Source organism: Tyto alba, unplaced genomic scaffold (genome assembly GCF_018691265.1).
Source record: "Tyto alba isolate M040663 unplaced genomic scaffold, T.alba_DEE_v4.0 Super-Scaffold_14, whole genome shotgun sequence".
NCBI lineage: Eukaryota > Metazoa > Chordata > Aves > Strigiformes > Tytonidae > Tyto > Tyto alba.
Genome location: NW_024881276.1, coordinates 57774094 through 57801528, shown reverse-complemented (window position 1 = coordinate 57801528; position 27435 = coordinate 57774094). Strand labels below are relative to the sequence as shown.

Below are 27435 nucleotides of genomic sequence, written 5' to 3'. Positions count from 1 at the left end.
GAAGTAAACAGCTGCAGAGGCTGTTAGTATTGCTTATGACAAAGTTGAGTATTGATTTGTGGCTTCTATTTTGTCAACTAATAATGTTAGTGCACTTATTCATCTTTCTCAGTTATCTGAGATAGATAACGGAGTAATTTAAGTTTGTAGAATCTTGATTTTGTTTTCTAGACCTGTCCAAAGTATAACTGTAACTCAGTTCTTTCCAGACAGCCTTTCATTGACTTGTCCTTAATTACCTGTAGTCCCAAGAAAACTAGCAGTATAGAGAAGAGTCATACTTTTGGGGAATAGTGGGTTTTGCAGATGCTGATTTATTAAGACAATATACTTATGATATGCAACTATTTTTAACCCATTCCTTATCCTAATTATTTCTATGGACAACTTTTTATCCACTGAAAATACATTCATTCTGTTCTCCAAAGTCAAATGTGTGTCCTTACATAGAATACTAAACTTAGTCTATTATCCAAAGTAGACTTGGTTACTAGCACATTAGGAAAACACCAGTTTAATGAAAGACAGAATAAGGTTGAAGTGAACTTCTCTAAAGATAATACCTGGGATTTGAAGTGATTTAGAAAAGAAAACAGAAATTTCTTACCCATTACTGTAAGTTTTGTGCCATCGCCGAAAATCATGCTATTTGTGGCCACAGTGACAAAGTGTTGTATCATAAGCTAAGAAAAGGGATACACTGCAGTTGAATTCAGTAAACAGAAGATTAAGCAATGTTTACTGTATCTGGAATCTCAAAAATCTGTCAATCTCTACCTGAAGAGCTTTGGCAGAAAACCAGCTTGAAATGTCATTGTATAATCTGTAGAATTTATAACAGCATTTCCCAGCGTCTCTTGATACTGATTTTTATTGTCTACATTTCACCTCAAGTTAGTTTACAACCTTTCTCTAATCTCCATGTTATCTCATTGATATTACCTGCTATTCTCATTTTGCAGATTGAGAAACCATGAAGATGTACCCAGAGTGGGCTGTCATTGTCTAGAAATATAATTCCTCTACAAGTAGAGTTTCCTTACTGTCAGTCTTGTACTCTAAGGATTTTGAAGCCTTCCTTTTTGTAACTTGTGGAGTTAATAATCAAATAATATTTGCTTTGTGGTTGTCATAGTCACATGCCTTTTCATATAGGTGGGTTGCCTTTGTGGCACTGAACTAAAACAAATCCATTTGTTTTCTCTTCAATGGCAGGCCAGCCATCTTGAATAGTTTTTCAGGATCCCAGTCAGTTTTCTGATAGGTTAAAAGTAATGCACACAAGGAGAGTCCAGAAGAATCAGTAGGCTGGTCTCAGACAAATTCTTGATATCCATTAGGAAGAACTGCAACAGAGAAGGATTGTAGAAAAACCTTTGTGCTCGCAGGCATGAGTCAGTCAGTGGACACTGGAGACTCATTTAAGCGAGAAAACCCCAACATTTTTTATATAGTGCCTCTGAGAGATACCTGCTACATGTCAGAATTCCTTTTCTAACACTTTTATCACATTATTAAAGAATTATTTTGTGGTCCATTGTAAACATTATAGATCAGAAAAAAATACTAATTCTCTGCTTCACATACTCTGATAGGTTTTAGGTGTATCTGCAGTCAATCTGGTTTGCTGAAAATTATTTCAGTGTCTCAGCATCTCCTGGCTTGTTTTCCAGAGAGGGCAGGCTCGGTTCTCGGATGATGAAAGTAAGACCTAGCATACTACGCCTGTCAAGAAAAAGCAAAACAGGACAGGCCCACCGTGCTGCAGGATTCTCTGTAGCTGTCTTAACACACTTTCCCACAAGGCTTACGCACATATGGGTTTTTGTAAAGGCCTCCTGGGGAATGTATCACTGTGGATCACCTGTCCCCACAACGATACAACCTCGTACAAAAACAATCCCACCCATGGCTCCACCCTCCCTTTTTTGTCACCTAGTCCCATGAAAGATTACCATGGGAACCACAGACCACATCCTTTCTCTGCCATTACTGTTTCTGTGTGATAGTCTGATTACCTCTTAGTGTATCCATTATCCCTGAATTTATAATCCTGATTTTTTTTCTACAGACAAAAAATTTAGTTGTTTGTTTATTTGTTTGTTTGTTTTTATTTTACTAGCTGGTTTTAAATGCTGTTATTTGTCATTTGATAACTTCAAGACAGTGTTCATGCTGCTTTCCTTCCCACTCTTTTTTTCTTCTGCCCCAGTATGATAAACAGACCTCAAGCCCATAGTAACTGGTTTGCACTGAGAGTGATTTGCTTACTGCAGACTTGTGTTTCTGTTTGTAGCCTGGCTTGATTGTGAATATCCTCTTTGATCTGTGCTGGACTTGTCACAGTTGTTCTGAAAGGGAGGGAAGTAGGATGCTGTGCTCTTATGTTTGTATTCCTCTGACTGCTCTGTCATAGGAGGCAGGAGTACAGGCTTCTTCCAGGTGCCTGTGACCCTGACTGTGAAAAGGCTTCATCTAAGACTAAGAGCGATGTGTCTTCATTTTGGAGACTGTCTAATGGGAGTGGGGACAGCCAGTGACAGTCTCCCTTCCGAACACATAACTAAATGGAGACACAAAACTGTATTTTTTACCCCCATAGGTTTGTCCAGCTATGACATAACTCCCAAGAAGGAAAGATACACAGTCACTGTGCCAGTGAGACTGTGTGTATCAGCACATACTGAGACAATACAGGGAAAGACATGCATGTGAGCAAACCCATTTAGGTTTGGGGCATACGCAGCCCACCCTGGCCTAGTCACATAAAAGCTCAAGACATAGTCAGCAACACAACCAAGTATCTGGAGTAAATATATTGTTCATATTGCTCTTTAATGGTTTCACTTCAGTCTGTCTTGATATAAAAAAATAGGCTGTAAACACAGACACAATCCTTTGAATCAAGGTAATTCTACTAGGCAAATCATGAATGATTTTCTCTTGTTTTCAGATATCACAGAAGAACCGGTTATTTTTGATACAGCCTATTCAGTTGGGAACAGCTGTTAGTGTCCCAGGGAAGGGAATGAGAAACATAGACCCAGCTGAATCATTTAGAACCAAGACATAGGACTACAGGAGGACTACAGAGATATTTGACAGGTGTACTCAGGTGCCCCTACAGTATCCTCTCTCCTACAACAGCAAAACTGTGTGCTTAAATCACTAATGATGGGAATGATTGCAGACATTCGTCTTTGTTTAGGCTGAAATCTTTTAAAGTATACATTTAGCATTTTATTTGTTTAGCTCTGCCTAAATAATAACATTAATAATGAGATATTACTTGCCTGCCTTGGTTTTAGCCTAGCTCTGATCAGAGCACTGTTTATTCAGGGTCTAAAACCATTCTAATAAAATTCATTTAAGATTATTCCGTCTCTTTCTCCAGTCTACAGCTCCATTAGTGTCCTTACTGTCACTGACTCTGTCCCATATGGTGTCTTTCATTTCAGAACAAGCGAATCACTTCTGTGTTAATTTTGAAGCAGTGTTTCTATGTGGTGCTAATATCACCTCTGGGCATATTAATAAGGCAGTTTCCAAGACATGCCAGTAGAGACCAGTCTTGTCCCACTTGATTCATCTGTAACCCGTCAAAAGGAAAGGCCATGTAGACCATGAATTCACATGAGTGAGAAGAAGAGAAGAGAGAAAAGAGTTCCTTGATTTTTATTTCCATGTCACTCATGGGAGGCATCATGGGCCAAGATGTGTAAAACTTCAGACATGAAGGAAAGGTGAGAATATGCAAGTAAGAGACAGCTAGGGCCATATTTTCTAATAATGGTGTCATTTTAGTGGGGAAATGTCACATTTGAAAAGTAGTGATCATATCACTTACACTAGCCCAGGATTCTTCTTTAGAGTTTACAGAAGCAGCAGCTACAAAGCAGGAGGCAGAACTGGAGAGGTGCCTTGAGCTTTATAGATTTGTTTTAGGGACACTAGGAAGTTTTCTTCATAAATATTCAGTACTTGTGACCATGAACCCTTGAAATTAAGGAATGGCCCCTTTTCAGGGCATATCTGTGTACTGAAAAGATAAGGTGATGGAAGCAGAGGATGTGTAAAATCACATTCTGTGGTGGGTTGACCTTGACTGGCTGCCAAGGTGCCCACCAAGCCCCTCTATAATTCTCCCTCCTCAGCAGGATGGGAGAGGAGAAAATAAGACGAAAAAGAACTCATTGGTTGAGATAAACGCAATTTAATAAAGAAAAAGCAAAAGCCATGTGCAAAAGCAAAGGAAAACCAGAAGATTTATTCTCTACTTCCTATGAGCAGGTGATGTTCAGCCTAGGAAGTAGAGCCTCAGTACATGTAGCGGTTGCTCAGGAAGATGAAGACCTTAATAACAAATGTCCCCATTCCTCCTCCTTCCTCTTAGCTCTTTATTGCTGAGGATGGCATTATATGGTATGGAGTATCCCTTTGGTCAGATCGGGTCTGTTGTTCTGGCTACGTCCCCTCCCAAACTCTTGCCCACCCCCAGCCTTTGGAGCAGGGGTTGGGAGTGGGTTTTGAGACACTGCCTTGATGCTCTGTGAGCACTGCTCAGATAACACTGGTGTGTTATCAACACCTTTCTAGCTACAAAGCACAGCACTATGAGGACTGCTATGAGGAAAACTAACTTCATCCCAGCCAGACCCAATATGCATCCCTATGCATGCAGTGATGCTATACCATCCTACCTATATATATTTCATTTATTTCCTTCCCTTTGTTTTCCCTCTCTTCTAGTATTTGTCTACTCAAGCTTCTTGCTAGATCCCACTGATTTGCACTCAAGTTGTTCCAATAAAGAACAATATTGTTTCTCAAATGTTCATCATCTGCTCCCAACCCAATACCTGTGTTGGATGATTAACACAAGGTTATCTGTCCTTTTATTTCTGTTCTGAGTCAGCTCTTGTTTCACAGGAAGCTTGAGAAGCAGCAGCTGTGGTGGAAAAAAATCTTCTGTTTAATGTCTTCATTAATGATCTTGATGATGGGGCAGAGTGTAGCCTCAGCAACTTTGCAGACACCAAACTGGGAGGAGTGGCTGGTGCATCACAGGGTCATGCTGCCATCCAGAGAGACCTCAACAAGCTGGAGAAATGGGCCAACAATAGCATCATGAAGTTCAACAAGGAGAAATGCAAAGTCCTGCACCTGAGGAGGAATAACCCCGTGAACCAGTATATGGTGAGGGAGACTCAGCTGGAAAGCAGCTTGGCAGAAAAGGAACTGGGGATCCTCATGGACAGCAAGTTGAATATGAGCCAGCAATGTGCCCTTACTGCAAAGAAAACGAATGGTATCCGGGGCTGTATTAGACAAAGTATTGCCATCAGGTTGAGGGAGGTGATTCTTCCCCTTTATTCAGCACTGTTAAGGCCACACCTGGAGTACTGTGTCTAATTCTGGGCTCTTCACTACGAGAGACATGGACGTACTAGAAAACGTTTAACAAAGAATCACAAAGATGATTAAGGCAGTGGAGCACCTCACATAGGAGGAGAGGCTGAGAGACCTCGGACTGTTTAGCCTAGAGAGAGAAGGCTCGGGAGTGATCTGTTTAATGTATATAAGTACCTGAAGGGAGGGTGCAAAGAAGATGGAGACAGACTGTTTTCAGCGCTGCCCAGTGACAGAACCAGAGGCAATAGGCACAAACTGAAACACAGGAGGACTCTTTCTACATACAAGAAAACACTTTTTTACTGTGAGCGTGACTGAGCACTGAATAGGTTGCCAAGGGAAGTTGTGGAGTCTCCATGCTTAGGGATACTAAAAAAACGTCTATGCACAGTTCTGGGCCACTGGCTCTAGGTGGCCCTGCTAGACCAGGGGTTTGGACAAGAGGACCTTCAGAGGCTCCTTCCAACCTCAACCATTCTGTAGTTATATGATGCTGTGAAACCCTCCAAGTAGTTGCAGGATGACCACATCACACAGTATAGCATAATTATCTGAATAGACATGTGTCTTTACACATTCTCTCCTTTCACCAACTTAACTTCTGAGTGGCCAGTAAAACATATAGACTGCAGGTCGGCTATTTTTGACAAACTGCTGTTCATTACAAATATACAGCTGTTTACACACATGTCCCTGAGATGTAACTGCTGAGCATCTACAACAAGTAGCTTTGCCTATGGTTTCTATAGCTACAGCTCCCCTGCCACTTTCTACAGCAGGAGAAAAAGGAGAATAAATATGAGGACAGGGAGTATGACAAGGAGAGTATGTGTTTCATGAGAAATTTATTAGATTAGCTTCTTTTTGTGCAATGCTACTTCAAACTGGCAAAAGAAGTACTGCATAGGAGAAAATTGTGCCTCAGAGCTGGAATAGGGAACTGTGACTGCAGAACTTCAAGATGGCAATGACCACTAGAGATCTCTGTGGTTTTCTACTAATACCTAGAAATTGCACAGTTGTGACCATTTGATAGCCAGCTCATTAGTCTGCTGAACCTTGAAGACTACTGATAACTTTGTTTTTACAGGGCCTTAAAATTGTTTGCCACTGTAAACTAGAAATGCTAGAGCTGAGAAATAGAAGGGGATCCTTCCTCTGTTATGTTCCCAGAGCTGACAAAGCTGTTTTTCAGTGTTTATGTAAGAGGTCTGAGCTAGGACTGGAACATTTTGATTTTTCAGCAACTGATAATTTATTAAAAGAGAATAAAAGAAAAATATAAAAAAAAAAAAAATCACCTGAAAGTCACTCCCAAAGTTACCACCATAGTGTTTATATTCCTTAATGATTCCAGCATGAACTGCTTTTCCTAAAACTTTCACAGGGCATTTGGATCACCAGTAATAGTTCCAGAGAGCAACAGAGTGAATGTGTTTGGTACCTATGTAAAGATGATCTCTATATAAGAAGATCAGAGGCTGAGAGAATAAAGAACTCAGTGTGTCTTTGCTATACGAGAAATGATGCTTTCCCAGTGCTTCCCTGCTGTATGTCTGTAGCCTGATATGAACAGTGGATAGATCATGGTCCTGTGTTCTGAGGAGCAGATGAGCGCTCTTTGGAAGCATATCCAGCTTTGCCACATCAGTGAGCAGCATAGTACATTTGCTACCTGTGATAGTTACGTGTTTCTTATGCTATGTCTTCCATAGGAACATGCAAGACAATCAGTCTGTGCTCAATGCTATGCAGACTGTCAAAGATGACTTGAAAACAGAAGCCCAAAGTACACAAGTGTATAGCCATACTTTCTTAAAGATACCTTTTGCTCTTTTATGTGCTGTTTCTCTTTCTTTGAAGAAAAGTTAAGTCCTAGGTTATGTGATAAATACAGAACAGACAAACCATGGCAAGTGGGGGAATCCTAATACCCTGCCCTCACTTTTCCCAGGCCAATCACAGAAGACCAATTCACAAGGGGAGCACCAGGTGACAACAGCTTTTTGTGGTTTCCTTTCTCTGCCTATGAGGTTTTGCCATGAAGAGATGTCTTGGTCCAGCTCAGAACTGTGTGCATTTCTGTGTCAAGGAAGAGGGGGTTCCTGCAACTAAGCAGTGTGTGGGGCAGGTGAATAAAAGTACAGCAGGACACACTGCTACTTGTAAAGCTTCCAAGGGGCTGCCCTTTCCACAATGGCAGATATGCCTGGTCCCCTGGATATGTTTCCTCCCACCTGTACTGATGCCATCCTCCCATGTCCATAATCAGAACCTAGACTCTCCTCCCACACCAGACTCATTGGGCTCCTCTGTCTTTGGGTGGATCATCAGTGCATGGAAGAACCTTGAATTCTTTTTCTGCTTTGTACTCTTGGTGCTATGGTGGGATCCATGAGTAACTCATGGCCCAGAACATAGCTGTGCTTCTGGAGCACCAGTATTAAGAAGTATCTGCTGCCTTTCACTAACCACATCAGCAGTCCCTCAATTCTTAATGCTGATCTATGGGCTTGTATTTCTGAAGGTTTTTTGTCTCTGAAGCTAGATGCTGCTGCACTGTTTTGTCTGTCCCTCTTCCCTCCAAAAAGTCCTCTCTCTATTCCTCCACGTCTTCCTTGTCTTTTGTCTGGTCTTCCTCTGATCCTCTCCAATCTGTCTCACTCACATTTTTCAGAGACTCAATCTCTCACACAGGCAAGGTGGGGATTTTATCTTAGTGCTCAACCCCCTACCTGTACCGTGTGATCAGTCACAGCACAGAAATACGTGGCTTCATCCTTGGATGTCACATTCTTGATTGTCATAACAGAGAGATCATTATTGTCTCTGTTTATCTCAAACTTAGCCTCACTGTAACCATCTTCATAAGAGTTCTGCATCCATGTAGTAGTACTGGCTACTAACTTCAGACCATTTCTTGGAGGCTGCTGGTACCAGAACATATAGGCAAGTGTGGTATAATTCTGGTAGCAGGAGATGTCCACAGTCTCTCCAGCTCTCTTAAGGATTTCTTCTGGCCATTGTGTGATGAGATATCCAAGCCCAGCACCTGCATGAGTGAGAGAGAAAGTGAGGAGAAGTACAGATGATGGTCACCTCACACTAGCCCTGCATGGCCTGGATGAGAGCTGTGCTGCAGATGGATCTGTTGTCCCTCACCAGGTAAAAGAGCAAGCAAAACAGTCAGCATGGCCTGCCAGGTGTCCCAGAGCAGCAAGTTACTGCTCACTGTGAGTTAGGAGAGAAGAGGCTAGAGAGAGACTGATGCCCCTCCCATTGTTCTGATCTTTCTATCAAGGTCAGGCAGAGAAGAGACAAGGGATGGACCACCTTCGATACTCTCTTTGGTGAGCCATTAAAAGCAAATCTAAGTATTCATGTGTCTGTAAGTTTTCCAGAAGACAGGCAGTGTTATGCGCTCCCGTCAAAATGTGAGACTGCTTGCAGACCATTAAGTTGCTGATTGAATGTTGTACTGCCTGTCATTCCATCATTGTACATGTCTGAGTATTGGATTTGCCAGGCATGAACCTGGGACTATTGGTCTCATAAATTATTTTTTGACTCATTTACACCTATGGATATAATTTGGTCCATCTTTCCAGAAGGGTTTATTCCAGTAAATGTAAACATGTATTGCTTCATTCTGGAGACATGTACCGTAAAGATGATACTTCAGAACTCAGCACTTATGTTAGGCAGAAGCAAAGATGATAAATCAAGAGACAAAAATCATGTTTAATCACATCTTAATTTCTTCAGTTTTCCAGTCAGGGAAACAATCATCCTAGGAGCTCCAATTTACTTCCTAATTACAAAAATCAAGGCACCTCTGGCAGTCATTTTTTCTGAATTCAAAAACTGTGATTAATTAGTTAAGAGAAATTACCTGAGAAACTATAGCTTCTTCCCAGACAAGAAAGACTGTATATTCTATATGATGGTATAAAAGTTTTGTATGATCTTCAGTGACATGGATGCTTAGCATATGAGAACTAGAGTTTTGACCATGGCTCTTGTTCAGTTTCTGTCAATTCTTGCCACTGAAGATTTTCTCAGGAGAAATTATTCCTTACCCATGCTCCAGTGAGGTTGAGCCCTGTGCTACATGCTATTACAGTTTCAGTTTCACTTGTTGAGGAATTGTAGACAATACAGAATATTTTTTTTTAATTACCTTCCATATCTTTTACATTTTTCTTTGAACTTTTGTGCTATTTTCAATGTCAATACAGCAGTTAACAAATAAGTTTCACCAAATTTAATATGCCTTTATATTCTTTTATGGTTTTGACATAAATTATCTTTGATGCATATTTTTAGCATTTACTCCCCTCAACTTATTATTCTTTTTTATCTTTCATAGAAGTCTTATCTTGATTTTACTTGTTCTCCATCAGAATTTATTGACATTTTGCTCTTTCACCTTACTGCTAGGATGGAACACCTTGAGACACTCCTGGGCCATGTTGAGACAGTTCCATGGGACACTGCTGCTTTGATGAATGTCCTACATGTCTTTTGCATGGAGACACTACAGGATTTTTAGTCTGATTATTGTCTGTCACACTGAACCTTTTAGAAACCTTTTCCTCCGTTGGTAATCAGACTTAAAGTCCTGGTGGAAGAAACTATTTCGGAGACTTGATGGGATATGAAACAGACTATGGAGACTGTGGAAATTAGTTCTAGGATTATGCTGTGTAAGAACTCTGGGAGAAGGAAAAAAAAATTTCAGTGCAGCTGGGCTGCACATAATTCTCTAGTCACATGCATCAGAATTTACTAGTCAATCCAGGATGAAGATTTTTATTCTGAGTAACTTTTCTGTCTCAGGAAACAAAAAATGAGTGCGCATTCTCTGAAAGAAGTATCTGGAAGATGTAACTCAGGACCTCTAGTGTGTCTCTCAGGAATTACCTAACATGTTGCTGCCTTCTGAAGAGTAGCTGGATTGACAGTTCAAAACATCGAATTCTTTCAGTTTACTTTCTCTTCAGATTAAAGAAGAAACAAGGGGAAACAAACAAACAAACAAAAAGTAACAATATAAATCAAGGTGTAGTCAAGCTTCCCCCAATCAGGACCTGAACTAATGGATTTGGGAAAGAATAGATGTAGGAAAATAAAGGAATAAAGTTATAAAAGGGGCCAGTTATAGGTAAACAGGCTGCTGGTGAGTATTCTTGTCTGCCTATGCCTTGTACCTGCTTAGCTCAGTATATCTATGTCTTATTAAATTCCATTTCTAAGTATTTCTCGGAGGGAGGGAGTGTCTATGATGTGTGCATGTGTTTTGTGTATGGAGGTCTAAGTGCTGGGAACTGGAACCAGACCACAGGTACCAGCAACCAGAGAAACCAGAGTGAATGAACTTAAGCACCAGAAACTGAAGCAGGGCCACAGGCAAGCGTGGCTGTGTATTCATCATGCCAGCAGATGGGGCAAGGGAGGGTGTGTGAGTGTGTGGGATCACTAGTGAGAATGAAACCAGACTAGCTGGCAAGGAAGTGATGTGACCTGGGTTCTGGGGTGGGGTGTATCTTTAATGGGAAGGCCAGCCTGAGGTAGCAACCGGAGGGACCAGGGGAGTAGCAGGCACCTATTGGAGAGGGGAGTGGAGTGTGGGTGCATACCAGCAATTGGAGGGGGGCTCTAGGACTTGAGGGCTCATAGGTCCAGGACCTGGACAATGAGGTGACTGGGATTCAGGGGCAGCTACTGGGCAGACTTGATGTCTAAGCACAGGTATGGAAAGGATGCACACTGTACATATTTATACATATATTTCCTGCTATTGAACCCTCATCCAGTTCAGCTAGAGATATACACAAGATGAGGCCATTGGTGCTGTTCCTGTTTGTGTGGTACTGTTTCTATTTGTGTGAGTGTTGGGTGCATCTCTCTGCACTGATCTGTGTACACATGTATATATGTGTTTTATGCATGTGTGTCTACTGGGAATGCATTCTCAGCCTTGCTACCTGCTGGGCCAAGCGGCATGGAGCTGTGGCAGACTAGCAGATTCAGCCCAGCCTAACAGTAAGCCTCAGGGAAAGCACTGAGATCTCATTCTTGAGGGAAAAAAGAGACTGTAGAAGAGATGTGACATTGAGGAAAAAGCAGAGGTGCACTGCCTGTGTGGAAGAGAACCAAAGGAAAAAGGAAAGGCTTCCTACTGAAAAGTGTTTAACAAAAGTTGGAAACAATAAGAACGTGCTTAGCAGAGGTTTGTGCTGGATTTTGAAACTAATGTAATGAAACGGAGGATCAAGCAAAAATTGGCTTTCCAGTCCTGAACGATAGAGAAAAATGACTCTTGCAACACAAGGAAGGCACTGGCAGCCCATTTTCAGAGCTACATATAGACTTAGTACTTAAAGCCATTACCATCAGATGGGTCTTTAGTCTTAGCAGATTTAAGGCATCTCAGGCCAGTTCCTTTCAGTAGCCTACACTGGTAAAGAAAGTTTCTCTAGGGCCACTTGTTTGCAGACAATTCTTAGAGAAATCCTTCCTCCTCAGGCTGGTCATTCCAAATCCCTTGCCCAGTCAGACCTGTGCTGCTCCTTTCACACCTCTCATCCTCAACCAGTCCATTCTAATTTAATTTCTAATCCAGCTGTGTCTGCTTGCCTGGTGCAAGTTCCTCTTCCTCATCTATTCTATTTCACTGTGCCATCCTCACTGGCTGCCACCTCTAAACTCCTTCTCCAGCTTTTTCAGACCACCTGACCTTCTACCTCACCACCTTTACATTCTTCCAGTCTTTCTTTGGCCTCCCTTTTCTTTCACAAACTGTCCATCCTGTATTCTTACATCAGAGGGAATTTCTAGGTTTGAAGATGCTAAAATCACCCAGTAGTGTCCTAGTTTACACAGGTTTGGGGTGCACAGACCCTTCAGGAGAGGTTTTTCTGGCTGCTCTCTCTAGATCATGTGCATGAGGTGGATTAAATAAATACTTTAAAACCTGATCTCCCCCATCTCCTATGTCCTTGCAGGACCCTTCCTTTCCTTTCTGGTCTGGCCATTTCTGAAGATTCCTGGGACACAGTCTGTTTCCCACCTTAAAGGCTGAGGCTGTATATCCCTGTATATCCACTTTTGGCTTCATGTGGGACCACCACTGTTCTCATGAGTTTCCCACCCTTATGCCAAGTACCACGGTCTCTTCTTACTTCATTATTCCCCCCCAGTGCCTCTGACCCACTGCCCTCCAGGACCTCTCCCTAGTTCCTGAGTTCAGGCATGCTGAAAGAATTCTTAACTTTCTTCTTCCCAAAAAGAGAACTTAACAAAAATTAGAATAGCAGCAACATAAACATAAGTCCCTGCCCACCCTTCCATTCCCCATCCTTCCTTTCTTAACCAATCTTCTTCCATGCTTTACATTGCTATGAGGTCATAGGCCTTTTCCCCACCTGCTTGTTATTGTTTTTCTTCCCTAGCAGCTAGTCTGTGTTACCTGATAGATCCCGGTAAACCCAGTCCACCTACCTGAGATGGTCTTGAGATGTGAAGGGGAAAGCTGATGATCATTTGTCACAGCTGTTGCCCATGGCCTGATTGCTCTGTGCCTGTGGTCTCTGATCACTGTTTGATCTACCACCATGTTATAAGCCAGACTGGTCTGACTAGGGGGTTGTAGCTGTTTCAAAATTCCCTCAGGCTAAATTAAGGTGAAACAACACCAAATGATCACTTAGAAGTTTTACTTAAGGTAGAAGCAACCTCAACTTGGAAGTTGTAAGTGGTGTGGCTTCTATTAAAACTTTTTATAAGAAGAAAGAGATTAAAAGGAAAGGAAGGGGGTGGAGGAGGAGAAAGAGAGAGGGAGATATCACCACCTGTCGTGGTTTGGGCCTGGTTGGCAGCAACCACCACACAGCCGCTCTCTCTCCCTTCTCTTCCAGCAATAAGAAGAGACAGAGAGCCAGGTTTGGGGTTCGAGATAGGACTGGGATGGGGAAAAAAATCACCCTTTATGTTCATGGGCAAAAGGCAGACTTGTTAGGGGAAGAAAAAAAGAACATATATTTATTACAGACACTAACAACACATAACAGAGTAGGACAGTGAGAAGCATTGTCACATCTTGAGAACACCTTCCCCCCACCCCTCTCTTCTTCCCGGGCTCAGCTCTGCTCCCGATATCTCTACCTCCTCCCCCAGTGGCGCAGGGGCAGGGACTAGGGGGTGCAGTCAGTGCTGCTGGTTCTTCCATCTTCAGTGGGCGAAGCTTCTGGAACTTGTTCCCTCTGCTCCATCGTGGTCCCCCTCTCACAGCAGACAGTCCTCCACAAACTTTTTCCATCGTGAGTCCCTCCCATGGGCCGCAATGTTCCCCACACTGCTCCAGTGTGGGACACCAACTTTCTCCGACTGGATTCCTTCCCACGGCTGCACCCCTTCCCGAGCTGCTCCGGCGTGGGACTCCCCCACGTGCTGCAATCCTCCCAGCGCTGAATTACAGCAGCGGGGCTGCCTTTTCCCACAAGACCCCAGCCTTCTTTGGGCACAGCACCTGGATCATCCAGGCAAAAAACACAGGCCATAAATCAATGTCTGCTCCACCGTAGATCTCCATGGGTGTCGGGGGGGGGCCGCCCTGCCGTCTCACCACAGGATACAGGGGGGTCTCTTCTCCAGCACACCTCCCCCCTCCTTTCTTCCTCCATTCTTCCACTGACCTTGGTGTTCACGCAGCGGAAGCAACTCCTCCTCACCAGTCCCACTGAATGTCACCACGTCCCTTCTTAAATAAATTATTGCAGAGGCGCATCTGACTGGCTCAGTTTTCAAGCAGAGGTGGAGCTGACTTGGAGCTGGGGGAGGTTCAAGAAGCTTCTCACATGGGGCCGCCCCTATAGCCCTCTCCCCTCCTACCAAAAAATCCCACCACTCACTCAAACCCAGGACAGCCCCATAAAAAGTCATTTTTCTTTCGGGTCACTTGATAAAGAGGGCTTACGATCAGACTGTAATTTGGAATATGAATTCTCCAGAAACCCACAATGTCTAAGAAATATTGTGTTTCCTTTCTGCTAGTTGGTGGGGACATAGCTGTTATTTTATTAATCACATCCATTGGAATCTGACGATGTCCATCTTGCCATTTTATTCCTAAAAACTGAATCTCCTGTGCAGGGCCCTTGACTTTACCCTGTTTTATGGCAAAACCAGCTCTCAAAATAATTTTAACTACTTTTTCTCCCTTCTGAAAAACTTCTTCTACTGTATTCCCCCAAACAATGATGTCATCAATGTATTGTAGGTGTTCCGGAGCTTCACCCTATTCCACGGATGTAAAGGCTTTGGGGGAATGTGTTGCATGAATTTATCCGACCATTCAGAGTCAGTTCACAAAAGTAGTCAAGATTTACAAGGCCTTGCCCAACAGCTTAAGGCTAATAACTGGAACCCCTTCTCTGACTGGGTTTGGTGGGGGGGTTTGGGTCTGTGGCTTAAGAGAATTTTTCTTTGTTGTTTGGAGTTCTTGTATTGATTATGATGCTATTGCTAATCATTTGCTTTCTTTACTTTATTGGAATAGTTCATGTTGTATTTAGCCAAATCATAGACAAAGCTATGAATGTACAATTGCAAATTGTGCTTATGCTTCGGTAAATAAATAAAAATGGGGGAGATGTGGGAAACAAGAGACAAGGAGTAGCTGCACAGCAAACAAGACACACAATCCAAGTGCTGATTGGACATAGCTATGTGCATCCCTGCAGCTGCAGGATAAGAAAATACCATCTGAAGAGAGAGAAAAGAGAAGTGAAAAAAGACCAACATTGACCCACACTGCCCCATAGATCTGTATTAGCTTTATTGTTCTATTAATAAACGATTCAGCTTTGATCTAAGCTTGAGTCCATGCCTTCACACGCTGCAACATTTGAATAATTTTATTTGGAAAAACAGTGTTCTCTATGGTAAACTCACACACACGGTGCTCAAGAAGAGGAAGCTGCTAAAATAAACTTAACAACACTGAGAGGTTTTGGTTTCGGTTCTGGTTTTGTTTTGGTTGGTTGTTTTTTGTTGGTTTGGGTTTTTTGGGGGTTGGTTGGTTTTAGTTTTATTTGTTTTTTTTTCCCTCCAAAAAAGAAATACATAGTATCTTACAGTCCATTATCTACAATATTCAGCTTCTGGTAAAAATAGGCATTTTTGAGAATGACACCGTCAGCACAGAAGGATCTCAAAGGGGTTTGAGTGTTGCTCTCAACAGCTGCTGTGTATATGAGACAGGCAAACAACTACACATCTTCCTAAGCACAAATGTATTTTCAAATTGAAGTGTGTCCTCTGAAATAATTTCAAACAGCGCCCTATCTTAGGAAAGGCTTATGATTAACTGATACGTTATTTGTACTTTCTACCAGCGCCTGTTAATGCCCGCATTTGAATCTTCAAATTTTCCACTGTGTACTTTTTGTCTGGAGAAAACCTTGGACTAGAGATAAGACCATTTCAGAAAACGTATTTCTAGCAGCAGCTGCTTCCAGTCCACCAGTCTGGGCTTGAGGTTGTGTCAAGATCATGAAATACATACTGTTTGTCACCTTTGTTGGTGTGGCTGGTGAGTATATTTTTTACTTATCTTTTTGCAATTTATAAGGACGCTCATTTTCTGAGCAAATTTGCGAGGTAGTCTATGGTGGGAAAGTTCAGTCCAGTTTCAACCTGCAAAACTCTTAAGGCAGAGCACTGCAATGTCATGTCTCTCAACTGCAGTCTGTTCGTAATTGCTTGTGTCACAAAATGGGGAATGAATGCCTTCACAGGGGTTCTTGACCAAAGAATACTGAAACGTGTCCATAGCTTCAGAGAAGACTGTCTCTCTCTTAAGGACTATGAAGTGTGAAAATAACACCTCTGGCTCAGGAAGACCTAAAGCTGATGTAAAGTTTTGGACTATGGGCGAGTGCTATATAACTGCAGATTTGTTTTGTACTTACACTCAGTCCACTATTGACCACTACTGCAGACAACATCCTGGGACAGAAACACCTTTGGTCCGCTCCAACAAGAACTTTTCTATGTTCTTGTGTTCACTCTCAAACTAGCAGCCAATGCAGATAGGTGAGACACCAACCTAAATCTGATCAATTTTAGGGAGCAGCAAATGAATGTCCATGAGACTTGCCCACCACTGCTACCGTGACATTTTATAGAAGTAGAGCTTACGAGTGAGATGCTTCAGTCAGTCACAGGGGTGAAAGATTCCTTATGCCGGGTGTTAACATATGCCACTTCTTATCTCCCAGTTGCCTTCCCCAGCAGCGCTGACGATGACGACGACAAGATCGTGGGAGGCTACACCTGTGCAGCAAATTCTGTCCCCTATCAGGTGTCCCTGAATTCTGGGTACCACTTCTGTGGAGGTTCCCTCATCAACAGCCAGTGGGTTCTGTCAGCTGCCCACTGCTACAAGTCGTGAGTGCAAAAAAAATGTATTCTTCCATAACGTTCTTCTTTCTTACAGTTCACTTCTAGCAAGAATTCTGTGCTGTGAGATCCAAATATGTAAATGACTCCATTCTGACAGGAAACAACAAAGGAATAGGTGGCTCATTCAGGAAGCTGGGCTGAGGCATCATAAGGGGTTTCCCGCTTCTGCAAATGTGCCTGTGAATGCAGAGCACTTTCTGAAATGACAATGGGATAATCTAGCAACAAGTCATGGGCTGCGAGTTAATCTTGCTAAAACTTAGTCACTGGAGAACAGGAAGAGAAATGAGGTCAGGGTGATAGCAGTTTGCCTTTTTCCAGAATGAAACACTGTTATGTATCCAACCCATCCCAGCTCAACAAAATAAACCTGCAGAAATTCACCACCTGTCCTGGGAGTGGGTAAGACCTCAGTGTGGATGCCCAGGACTTAGTGCGGGACAAGAACGGTAACCTGCGTGAAAACAGCTGCTATGATAGAGACGTTGAAGCGAGTGAACCACATGGTGACAGGGAGCTTCCTCGTGACTTCTCAGCAGCAGTAAAGTTTATGTCATTCCTTCTCTTTTCCAGTCGCATCCAAGTGCAGCTTGGGAAGCATAACCTGGCACACACAGAATCGACACAGCAGTTGATTAATTCAGCTAAAGTCATCCGTCACCCTGGCTACAGCTCTGCAACACTGGACAATGACATTATGCTCATCAAGCTTGCCAAACCAGCCCAGCTCAACCGAGCTGTCCAAACAGTTCCCCTGCCTACCAGATGTGTGGCCACGGGCACCATGTGCTTAATCTCTGGCTGGGGCAACACACTCAGCAATGCCAGTGAGTACTCTGTGGGAATGTGTGGCATCGTGAGGGTGGTTGTGGTTTGGGCCTGATCGGCAACCAACCCCCGCAGCTGGTCACCCTCCTTTCCCCCTCCCCACCTGGGAATGGGGGAGGGAATTAGAGGGGTGAAGGGAGATTCGCAGGCTGAGATAAGAACAGTTTAATAATGGCAATAAAACGAGAACAATGACGATGATAGGGGAAAAACAAAAAGAAAAATATAAACAGGCAAGGTACAGCGTAATTGCTCACCACCCGCTGACCAATACCCAGACCGTTCCCGGCCAGTGACCCCGAGATACCAAGATCCCACAATCGCAATCCCAGAAGCGAGAGAGCTCCTTCCCAACCACCCCTCCTCTATACAGTGAGCATGACGTTCCATGATATGGAATATTTCATGGGCCAGTTAGGGTCAGGTGCTGTGGCCGTGCTCCCTCCCTGCTCCCTGTTCCCTTGAGCATGGGCAGGACATGGGGAGTCGGGGAGTCCTTGAAGTCTTGGTTGCAGCTGAAAACATCAGTGTGCTATCAGCATTCTTCTCATACCAAACCCAAAGCTAAATCCAAAACACAGCACTCATCTAGTCCCTGAAAAGGAATATTAACTCTATTTCAGCCCAAACCAAGACAAGGGTCCAGGAGACACGCTAAGACCTCGCAGTTAACACCAAACAGTACAGGGAAGTGCTGTGGGACATGCCTTTGAGTGACCAGTCTGTGTTGGACAGAAGCCATTTAACGGCTTTAAAGGCAAGCCTTTACAAGGTCCTTGCTCTCCTTCAGTGTTAGGAACATGGAATCACTTAAGTCATCCATGTGCCATTCACCAGCATGTTCACACTGCCATAAATTCTGTGGCCTGGCGCTATCAGCTGTGCCGTGCCAAGCACTAGCAATTTAAACACTGTCAACAGAGCTGTCAGTTCTCCGAGAACAAGATGAAAATCTGTAATTGTGGATCTAATATTACTACAAGAGAGCTCCATTCTCCTACACTGACAGTCAGAGGTGTGAACGGTGACTGGTGTCTAATCCACTGATGACAACTGAATCTGCTCCAGAGGTGAGGATGAGGTTTTCCCAAGGCCCAGGTCTCCTCTAGCGTATGTGCTACAAGAGTAGCTCTTAGCTCCGCACTTGCCAGTTGATGGTTTTCTAGGTATCAGAAAAATTAACGTGGCTGTAAGTGTAGAACGGTGGGCCCACAGGTAGAATCTGTTCCATCTAAACAAAAGGAATCCATGCTGCGATTACTGTTCAGAGGAAAAATGATGACTGCGAAAACAGGATGTTCGGTGATTACTTTTCTGATAAGGAAGATCTTCTCTGGGCTCTGATGTGAACTCAGAGATGCCACCAACCATCTTTCCCTATTTTCTTGTAGATGCGTATCCTGATACTTTGCAGTGCCTGAAGGCTCCTGTACTCTCCTCAAGCGAGTGCACCAAAGCCTATCCTGGGCAAATCACCAAGAACATGATGTGTGTAGGATTCATGGAGGGAGGGAAAGACTCCTGCCAGGTAATACATCTGCCTCTCCTTTCCCACATGTTTCTCTCCTGCCTTTTGCCAGTGGAAGAGGTTATCGTAGCAGAGAATCTGCTCCACTCACTGCACTGGCATGTCTGAATGTTGGGGGTTTTTTGAACGACAGTGGAGACTTAGGGTGAAAGTTGGTTACTGAGTGAGGCTAGGGTTTTTCCCCCTCAGTTAGTCATCGACCCTTTTTTGAGGTAGCTAATACCTCTGCCCTAAATCTCCACAAGCAGGCTGTGCCGCCTCCTGCACCTTAGGCTATTGAAAATGGAGGAGTGATGCACCAGAGAGTCAGTAGTGATCATGGTGGCTTTAGAGCTTAGGACGCAAAAGTTAGGCTTGGACTCATCAAAAATTAAGCAGCTGTTATACCAAGATTCAGGAAGTCTGGAAAATGAACACACTTGACAATTGCTCTGCATTTTACATGTACCTAGTGCCATGGAAGTATCTGGCAGAATAACGTTTAAGATGCACATATCCTAAGCGCCTGCTGAGGACTGCAGCCCTCAAAAATGGGCAGCTTACCCATCCTTATCTGTGGTGCCCTTGGAGCTAAAGTAAGGCGCAGTAGCATCAGCTGCAGAGCGGCCATCAGAAATGACCTCTGTAGAACTTCTGTGTAGAGAAAGCCCAATGGAGGGAGCTCCCTCAAATGTCAGTGATTTCTGGGATTGCTGCCTCATCACTTACGCTGACACCATTTGCTGAATATTCATATTATTTCTGTGCACAGGGGGATTCTGGCGGTCCAGTAGTCTGCAATGGGCAGCTCCAGGGCATCGTTTCCTGGGGTATTGGATGTGCACAGAAAGGCTATCCTGGGGTTTACACTAAGGTTTGTAATTATGTCTCCTGGATCAAAGCAACTATGTCTTCCAACTGAGACACTCTCATCCTAGGCAACTTGCTTTTTCTCTTCCTCATTTTCTTCTGGTTTGGGATCGGACATAAAGAAATTATCAAAAAATAAAGACTTTCAGGCACTCCTTTGTGCAACGTTTCTCTGGGTACTTCCATAGGCTATGATATGAAGAACAGGGGGAGGGAATGCCACTCTGGGGAAAATATTTAATACCTGTAGTGCTTCTCAACTAGCAGGACCTTGGAACATTTTGCAGATTTGTCTTCAGGAGTCTTTCAACCGGTTACATGCAGCCATTTCTGGAACAGAACATCTTTTCTGTTTATCAGCACACACTCTGGTGCTACAAAACTGCCTAAAACAGCTGAGAGAGTGTGCTGAATCATAGAGGCAGCATACTCCTAACGTAGAGAACAGCAGTCAGCCACACAAATGCTTCCTATCGCCCCCATTCCCACCCCCAGCAATATGACTGAACATTCCCTGATAGAACCTCCTGGAAAGCTCTACTTGGGGAGTGGAATCACCTCTTGCTAGGGCTTGTTCTCTTCATGTACCAGAGCCACTGAGGCTGCTGTCCATACCTTCTTGCTCAGTTTACTCGTTATGCTGGGTTTGCTTAGTTTTCCTGGAAGAGTCAAAGTACATATGTTCCCGGGTTCTGTTTCTAACTCTTCCTAACCCCAACTGGCACTGGAATTGAAAGTACCTGGAAAAGCTGCCAAAGTGGCCAATGGGCTGTGTAGCTGTCTCCTAAAGAAGAAAAGAGCAGTAGAGAATTTAAGTAAAATAAAAGGATAGAAAAAGCAGAAAATAGGTGAAATGGGGAGAAATTTAAAAGAAATCTGACACTGGAGGAAAGGAGTGGGGGTGTTAGCAGTAGCAGTCATGAATAGAACTTTTCTACACAAAGCAGATAAGCAGGCACTTCTTTATTCCAGCGCCGGGGAACACGGGGGATAGCTCCACCAAAGACATGTTCACCAACAGGTACAAAGCACAACATATTTATACACTTTTTCAGCAGAGTCACGTTCACGTAAGATCAACAAAATTCATAAAGTTTAATTTAACCTTAATAATGATTGGCGTTCAGTTACCTCACCTTACCTCTATTCCTATTCTACAGAAATCAGTGGTCATCTTTACCGATCGATTTAAATAGAATGGGGGGAGGGTAATGATTAGCATATTCATGCTATTTCCTGGAAATCATTATCATATGCAAATGTCTCTAACGCATGCGTGGTTATGTTGGACGGGGGTCCTCTGGTGATCGTTGATAGTCTTCCTCCCTGTGTCCGCTGGTTGAACTCCATCCCTGCGCACGCTCATTTCATCTTTGGCTGATGCCCATTTCTTCTTTGGCCGATCTTCCCAACCAAAACCAGTTTCTTCTGGTACTTATTGTTTCAAATCAAGATCCATAACCAGTATCCACTGGTTTGATTCAGAGTCCATAATGATTCTTATAGTGTTCAAGGCACATACCATACTAGCTACCTATTCCTAAGGGCCTTAGTGTGCTTTATATTCTCATAGCTGCTATAACTCCATTTTAATATCAAAGTAATAATCTAAACTAAAATTAAAATAATATTATAGGATTCAAGCTATTTTATTAAGGTAACTGCAACACCACCAGTATGAGATCTCTGGATAGGGTCATGAAGTTGAGCTAAGGCTTCTCCACCAAACCCATGTGAAAACACACACATACCAGGACAGTGAGGACGGTGGGGGTGGTTTGGAGGAGGGAGCTGGGATGAGCCTCATTTTCTCGGGAATGTGAAAAGAATAATGGGGTTGTGGGGCGGTACAGACCATAGATACAGAAGGACCAGGGAAGTGGAGAGACAGGTTTCCTGGAGGACCTCGCTCTCCTCTCTTCTCCGGGCTGGGCCCAAAGCTGAGGACTCAAGCTAGGGTAGGGGGATCTTGAAACACAGTAAAGTCCTAACTGGTGTTTCCAGACTCCAGAAATAGCCAAGAAAGCAAAATAAAAAGTTTATGCTCTAGGTGTCCGGATTTGGGAAGAGGATGATGGGAAGGGTCAAGTGTACCTTTTCTGCTTCAAAACCCCTAGGATGCTTCAGTGCTCTTGGCTAGCCCTTTTCGGAGCCCACGGGGAATCTCTTAGATGAGATGCAAGGCAACAAGTTGTCCATCTGGTCAGGGCTGTGGGGCTGGGAGTCTGGCTGCCTGGGTTCCCCGAGAGTCAGTCTTGTGTTGCCACTGGGGCCATGTGCAGAAAAATTCACCCCTTATATCTGCTATGCAAAAATTCACCAAAAAGTTAAGTCATCCTGACCGCCTCATTTGCAGCCCTGTGATTCTTCCTCAGGGAAAAATGTGAATGGTCTCTGTCTCAGGATTATTTCTGGTTTCTCTCTTGGCAGGGATTATGGGATTATTTCCCACTGGGATTGTGAGATAAACAGAATTCCAGTTATGAGTTTAGTCACACTGCAATTACGTGCTAAATGCCCATGTGTAGTTTGGGAACCATCCCAAATAGGATTTCAGATTTTTTTCCATTTGGGATTACAGGATTAATCCTCACTGAGTTTATGGGATTGACTTGAGGAGCGTTATGGTATTACTCCTCAATGACATTACAGAATTATTTTAATTGGGATAATAGGATTAATCCCCCCAAAATGATGGGAATACTTCCCATAGGCATTTTGTGATTAATCCCCTAGTGGATTATGCACTCTTCTTCTCTGGGGAAGCCATCTGTGCCCTGTACCTGGTGACAGGAGTGAAGAGCAGTGAGTTCCCAGGCTAGACCTGTGTGGGGAGAGGTTTTGGCCGACAGCTGAACATTTCTCCTGGGCAGGGGTCTAGGCTGGCCCCTGCTTCACACTGCTCCAAGGGTGACATCCATTTGTCATCCCAGGGTAAGGGCAGGTTCAATGGCAGGATTACGGTCACCAGTGCTTTCAATGGCCAGGACATAAGTGGCACGTGAGAGAGACCCCAGGCCTTGGTTCCACCTCCTGCCCCAAGGGGCACAGAGAGGCCATCCATCCCATCTTGACCAAGGGACAAAGGGAAGTTGGGGCAGGGGCATCCAGGCTAGGTTGGTCTGGTCCAGAGAGGTCCAGGTAGTGTGGAGTGCAGCCCCAATAGCTGAAAGGGAGATAAGCTTTTCTGTGTGATGGAGGAAGGAGCACAGGACAAAAGTCAAGGATTGGGAACACTCATATTGGACAAATCCTGGAGCCCTGATCTAAGAATGCAATCCTGTGTGATGGGACCTCGCTAGAATCTCTTTGAAATCACAGGGGTTTTTTAAGAATCCCAGAACTAGTTTCAGCAAAGGAGTTCACCTTAACCATGCGTCCTGGTTTGGGCTGGAATAGAGTTGTGTCTTTCTGGTAGCTAGAATAGTGCTGTATTTTGGATTCAGTATGGGGTTTGGTATGAGAAGAGTGGTGATAGCACACTGAGGTTTCCAATTGTTGCTGAGATTTCCAGGACTCTCCAACTCCCCATGTCCTGCCTGTGTGCAGCTGCACAAGAAGCAGGGAGGGAGCACGGCCAGAGCGCCGGGCCCAAATTGGCCAATGAAATGTTCTATATCCTGTAACGTCATGCTCACTATATAGGTGGCTGGGAAGGGGTTGTCTCTCGCTTCCGGGACTGTGATTGCGGGATATTGGTATTTCAGGATTGCTAGCTGGGAACGGGCTGGGTAACAGTCAGCGGGTGGTGAGCAATTGCACTGTTCATTGCCAGTTTACACTTTCTGTTATTGTCACTGATTTTATTCCCATTATTAAACTGTTTTCATCTCAACCTGTGAGTCTCCCTTTACCCCTCCGATTCCCTCCCCCATTCCCAGGTGGGGGAGAGTCGGTGAGCAGCTGCGTGGTGTTTGGCTGCCAACCAGGTTCAAACCATGACACCATGTAATGGTCTGTTTAGGAGAAAAGGGACAGAGGGCATCTTCTGTCTACAGAGAGTCACTTTCTATCCTCTTCTTCCTGTCACCAGACAGGATTAAAACACATTTGTCTTTCTTGACAGGACTTCAATGGACAACCAGCAGTCTACCACAAAGATCCTCTCATCCCAACATTCCCCCATTCTTCTTCAAAGCTGTACTGCACTGGGAAATACACCAAAGGCTCACAGAGGTACGTGGAGTGGTGGTGGTATCCAAGGCTGCCCTCCACTCAGGGAAGGGTTAGCTCTAGAATTGGAGCAGTTCTCTCAGGGCCCGGACCAGGGCAGTTTAGAAAGCTTTCCCAGATGCAAACCACTCCAGGTACCAGGCCCAGTCCCAGCACTGCTGCACTCCTCTGGCAAAATATTTGTCCCTTTGCTTCACCAGAATTTCCCCATCCCATCCTGTGCTCATCACCTTTCAGTCCTTTCCTGGGCACCTCCAAGAAAAGTCTGTCTCTAACCCACCCTCAAATCCCTCCAGGGAATGAGAGGCTGTAACTAAGGCTCCCCTGCCTACTCAGCTTCAGGCCAGACAAACTCAGAGCCCTCAACCTCTTCCCACTTGTCTCGCGTTCCAGCGTCCACCATCTACAAGATCCCTGATAGACATCTCCCCTGTCCTGGGGACACAGGGTGGTTCCAGTCCACTGCTCCCCCAGGTGGAGCAGGGTGACAGAATGATCCCCCTCCTGGCCCTGACAACTCCAGTCTGTCTGCCAGAGCCAAAGGGATGGTGGATTATTGCCACACAGCACCCTGTGTCTTGGGGCTCCTCACCTGCAGGACAGTGCTTCATCCCCAGGTGCCATCAAGACTTGGGCTACATCACATACATCAGAGTGTTCAGGTCACAGGGTAGTGGGATGACTCAGGGACCCCGGTACAGAGCAGCACGCCCATTGCCTGGAGACTGGTGGGGCCAAGGGACCAGTGTGCACACAGAAGTGCTCAGTGGCACTGGTCCTGCCAGTGTGCTGGAACTCAAAACTCCTGGCACTCAGCAGCGTGTTGAGCCCCAGGTTACCAGCAAGGCACCCGTACTCTCACAAACCACGGTGTGAGCAAGCCAGGAGACCCTTGAATCTTAGACACACATGAGCACACACAGGAGTGCTCCCTCTGGGGTCCCTTGCCAGATTCAACTCCAGGCTGGCCTTGGCTTCCCAGGTGGTGGAGAAGGAAAGGGCTGTGTGAGCAACGCTGCTTACCTATGAGTTAGTGAAACAGGCTGAAAGGCAAAAGAAATGGAAGAGGTTATAGGAAATAGGGGGGCAGGTGTGAGAGAGGACAGAGAAGAAAGGGGAAGGGGACAGAAAAAAAGAGAATAGAGGGGGAAAGTGAGAGGCACTCTGTGGATGGCAGAGAAATGAGGTAAGGCAGTGAGTAATCAGAAAAAAAGAAGGGTCAAAAGGTAAGTCAGAGATGGGAAAGAATAAGAACGATATTAGAGACCAGGCAGAAGACAGAGAGATGATACCACCACTTTCCTTAAGTAGACAGAGTTGGAGGGCAAGAGGAGAAAATGAGGTACAGTCAAATACAGGGCTCTGTGCCTGCTGGTGCACATCCCTGTTTGCATTGAAAGGTTTGTGCTATGCTGCTCCAGCTTTTGAGTCACTGTGGATCTTGCTCAGCACAGAAATATGTCCCTGAGTCATTGAGTAGGGCATGATCTATCTCCACAGATAAGTGACCGCCCTTAGTCCCATTACTCTTGAAGCGTTTTCTGAATTCCTGCTCAATCTCTGCCATGCCTCCTTCCACAGAGTATACAACCAGCTGCAGACCGGTATCCTTCCCCGTGAGCAACTTGTACCAGGAGATGGTTGAGAATACACTCCCCTTTTGGGAACAGTTCAGAGTCACAGAGTCTCCCACTCGGACAACTGTGTCTGGTGACTGCTGAAGAGCGTGGCCTGGAAAGAAAAGGAAAGACATGTGAGGAATGAAAGATGTTGAAGGGGAAATGAAAACACATCCTTGAAGTATGACACGGGATGGGGTGGCATAAGGATGTCAGCAAGCTATGAGACAGTGTACAATTTGTCTGAGAGAGGTACCCAGGACAGAAAAAAACCAACCAACCAAACAAACAAAATAACCCCAAAAGCAACCAACCAAAAAAACAAACAAAAGCAAGCAAACAAACAAACAAAACAAAAAATAACAAAACAAAACAAACAAAAAACCCAAGAAGAACAAACAAAACAAAAAAACCCCAGCATAACAGCCTGAAACATAATAGAAAATTTGTTGTGAAAATGACTTCAGTACACTCAGTTGAAGCATTAAAATGGGACAGAATAAATAAATTTGTAGATGTGTAGAGGTTTATGAGCTGAGACAGGAAAAGATCACCCTTTTTCATTGCCCATCCTCCCCCTGGAAGCCTTGGGGAATGGGGCACTGCCAGCAACTGGGCACACAGTTATGTCTGCAGCAGCAGCTTCAGTGCAGCTGTTCAAGCAGAAGGGAAACTCACTCACCCACAGGGCACAGAATGGCCACAAGGAACCAGTGGAGAACCATGGGGAAAGGTCACCTCCTTCCAGCAGCCTGCCCCTGTTGTCAGCATCGGCACAGAGAGGTGTGAAGAGGAGAGGCTGAGAGAGGAAGAGACGTGTCTCTGCGTGGGTGGGCACGTCAGTGAGAGACGAGCCTGAAATGTGAGAAGGTGGTTGGCTGTCTGGGAACGGTGGAGAATGACACCTGCATGCAGGCATGAGGTGCATGTATGCTGCTCCGCTGACTTCCTGCCGAGAGTGAGTATCTGTGTGTATGTGCAGGTGGGAGACAAGTGTTATCACAGGATCATGACAGGGCTGTGTGGCAGCCTGAGTGCGTGCATGGCACAGGGATACACGAAGAGGCACGAAATGAAGAGAAGAGAAGAGAAGAGAAGAGAAGAGAAGAGAAGAGAAGAGAAGAGAAGAGAAGAGAAGAGAAGAGAAGAGAAGAGAAGAGAAGAGAAGAGAAGAGAAGAGAAGAGAAGAGAAGAGAAGAGAAGAGAAGAGAAGAGAAGAGAAGAGAAGAGAAGAGAAGAGAAGAGAAGAGAAGAGAAGAGAAGAGAAGAGAAGAGAAGAGAAGAGAAGAGAAGAGAAGAGAAGAGAAGAGAAGAGAAGAGAAGAGAAGAGAAGAGAAGAGAAGAGAAGAGAAGAGAAGAGAAGAGAAGAGAAGAGAAGAGAAGAGAAGAGAAGAGAAGAGAAGAGAAGAGAAGAGAAGAGAAGAGAAGAGAAGAGAAGAGAAGAGAAGAGAAGAGAAGAGAAGAGAAGAGAAGAGAAGAGAAGAGAAGAGAAGAGAAGAGAAGAGAAGAGAAGAGAAGAGAAGAGAAGAGAAGAGAAGAGAAGAGAAGAGAAGAGAAGAG

The 27435-nt window shown here is 44.4% G+C and overlaps 2 protein-coding genes across 2 annotated transcripts in view; one reads left to right on the top strand and one right to left on the bottom strand.

Annotated features, from left to right (window-relative positions):
• Positions 1-26646, bottom strand: part of LOC104369276 (T cell receptor beta constant 2) — a 34270-nt gene extending 7624 nt beyond the window's left edge. Inside the window, exons 1-4 of the mRNA XM_042788837.1 lie at positions 26558-26646; positions 25690-25987; positions 20824-20832; positions 608-645 (exon numbers count right to left, since the gene is read on the bottom strand). Coding sequence (XP_042644771.1) covers positions 608-645; positions 20824-20832; positions 25690-25987; positions 26558-26600 — 388 coding nt within the window. The 5' untranslated portion in view covers positions 26601-26646. The remainder of the gene's footprint in view (positions 1-607; positions 646-20823; positions 20833-25689; positions 25988-26557) is intronic.
• LOC116965769 (trypsin I-P1-like) lies at positions 15942-20193 on the top strand. The gene is made up of 5 exons (XM_042788836.1): positions 15942-16006; positions 16695-16863; positions 17452-17705; positions 19098-19234; positions 19986-20193. Exons 1-5 carry the CDS (start codon positions 15967-15969, stop codon positions 20133-20135), a joined length of 750 nt encoding a protein of 249 aa, XP_042644770.1. The 5' UTR covers positions 15942-15966; the 3' UTR covers positions 20136-20193.
• Positions 26647-27435: the final 789 nt, after the last annotated feature.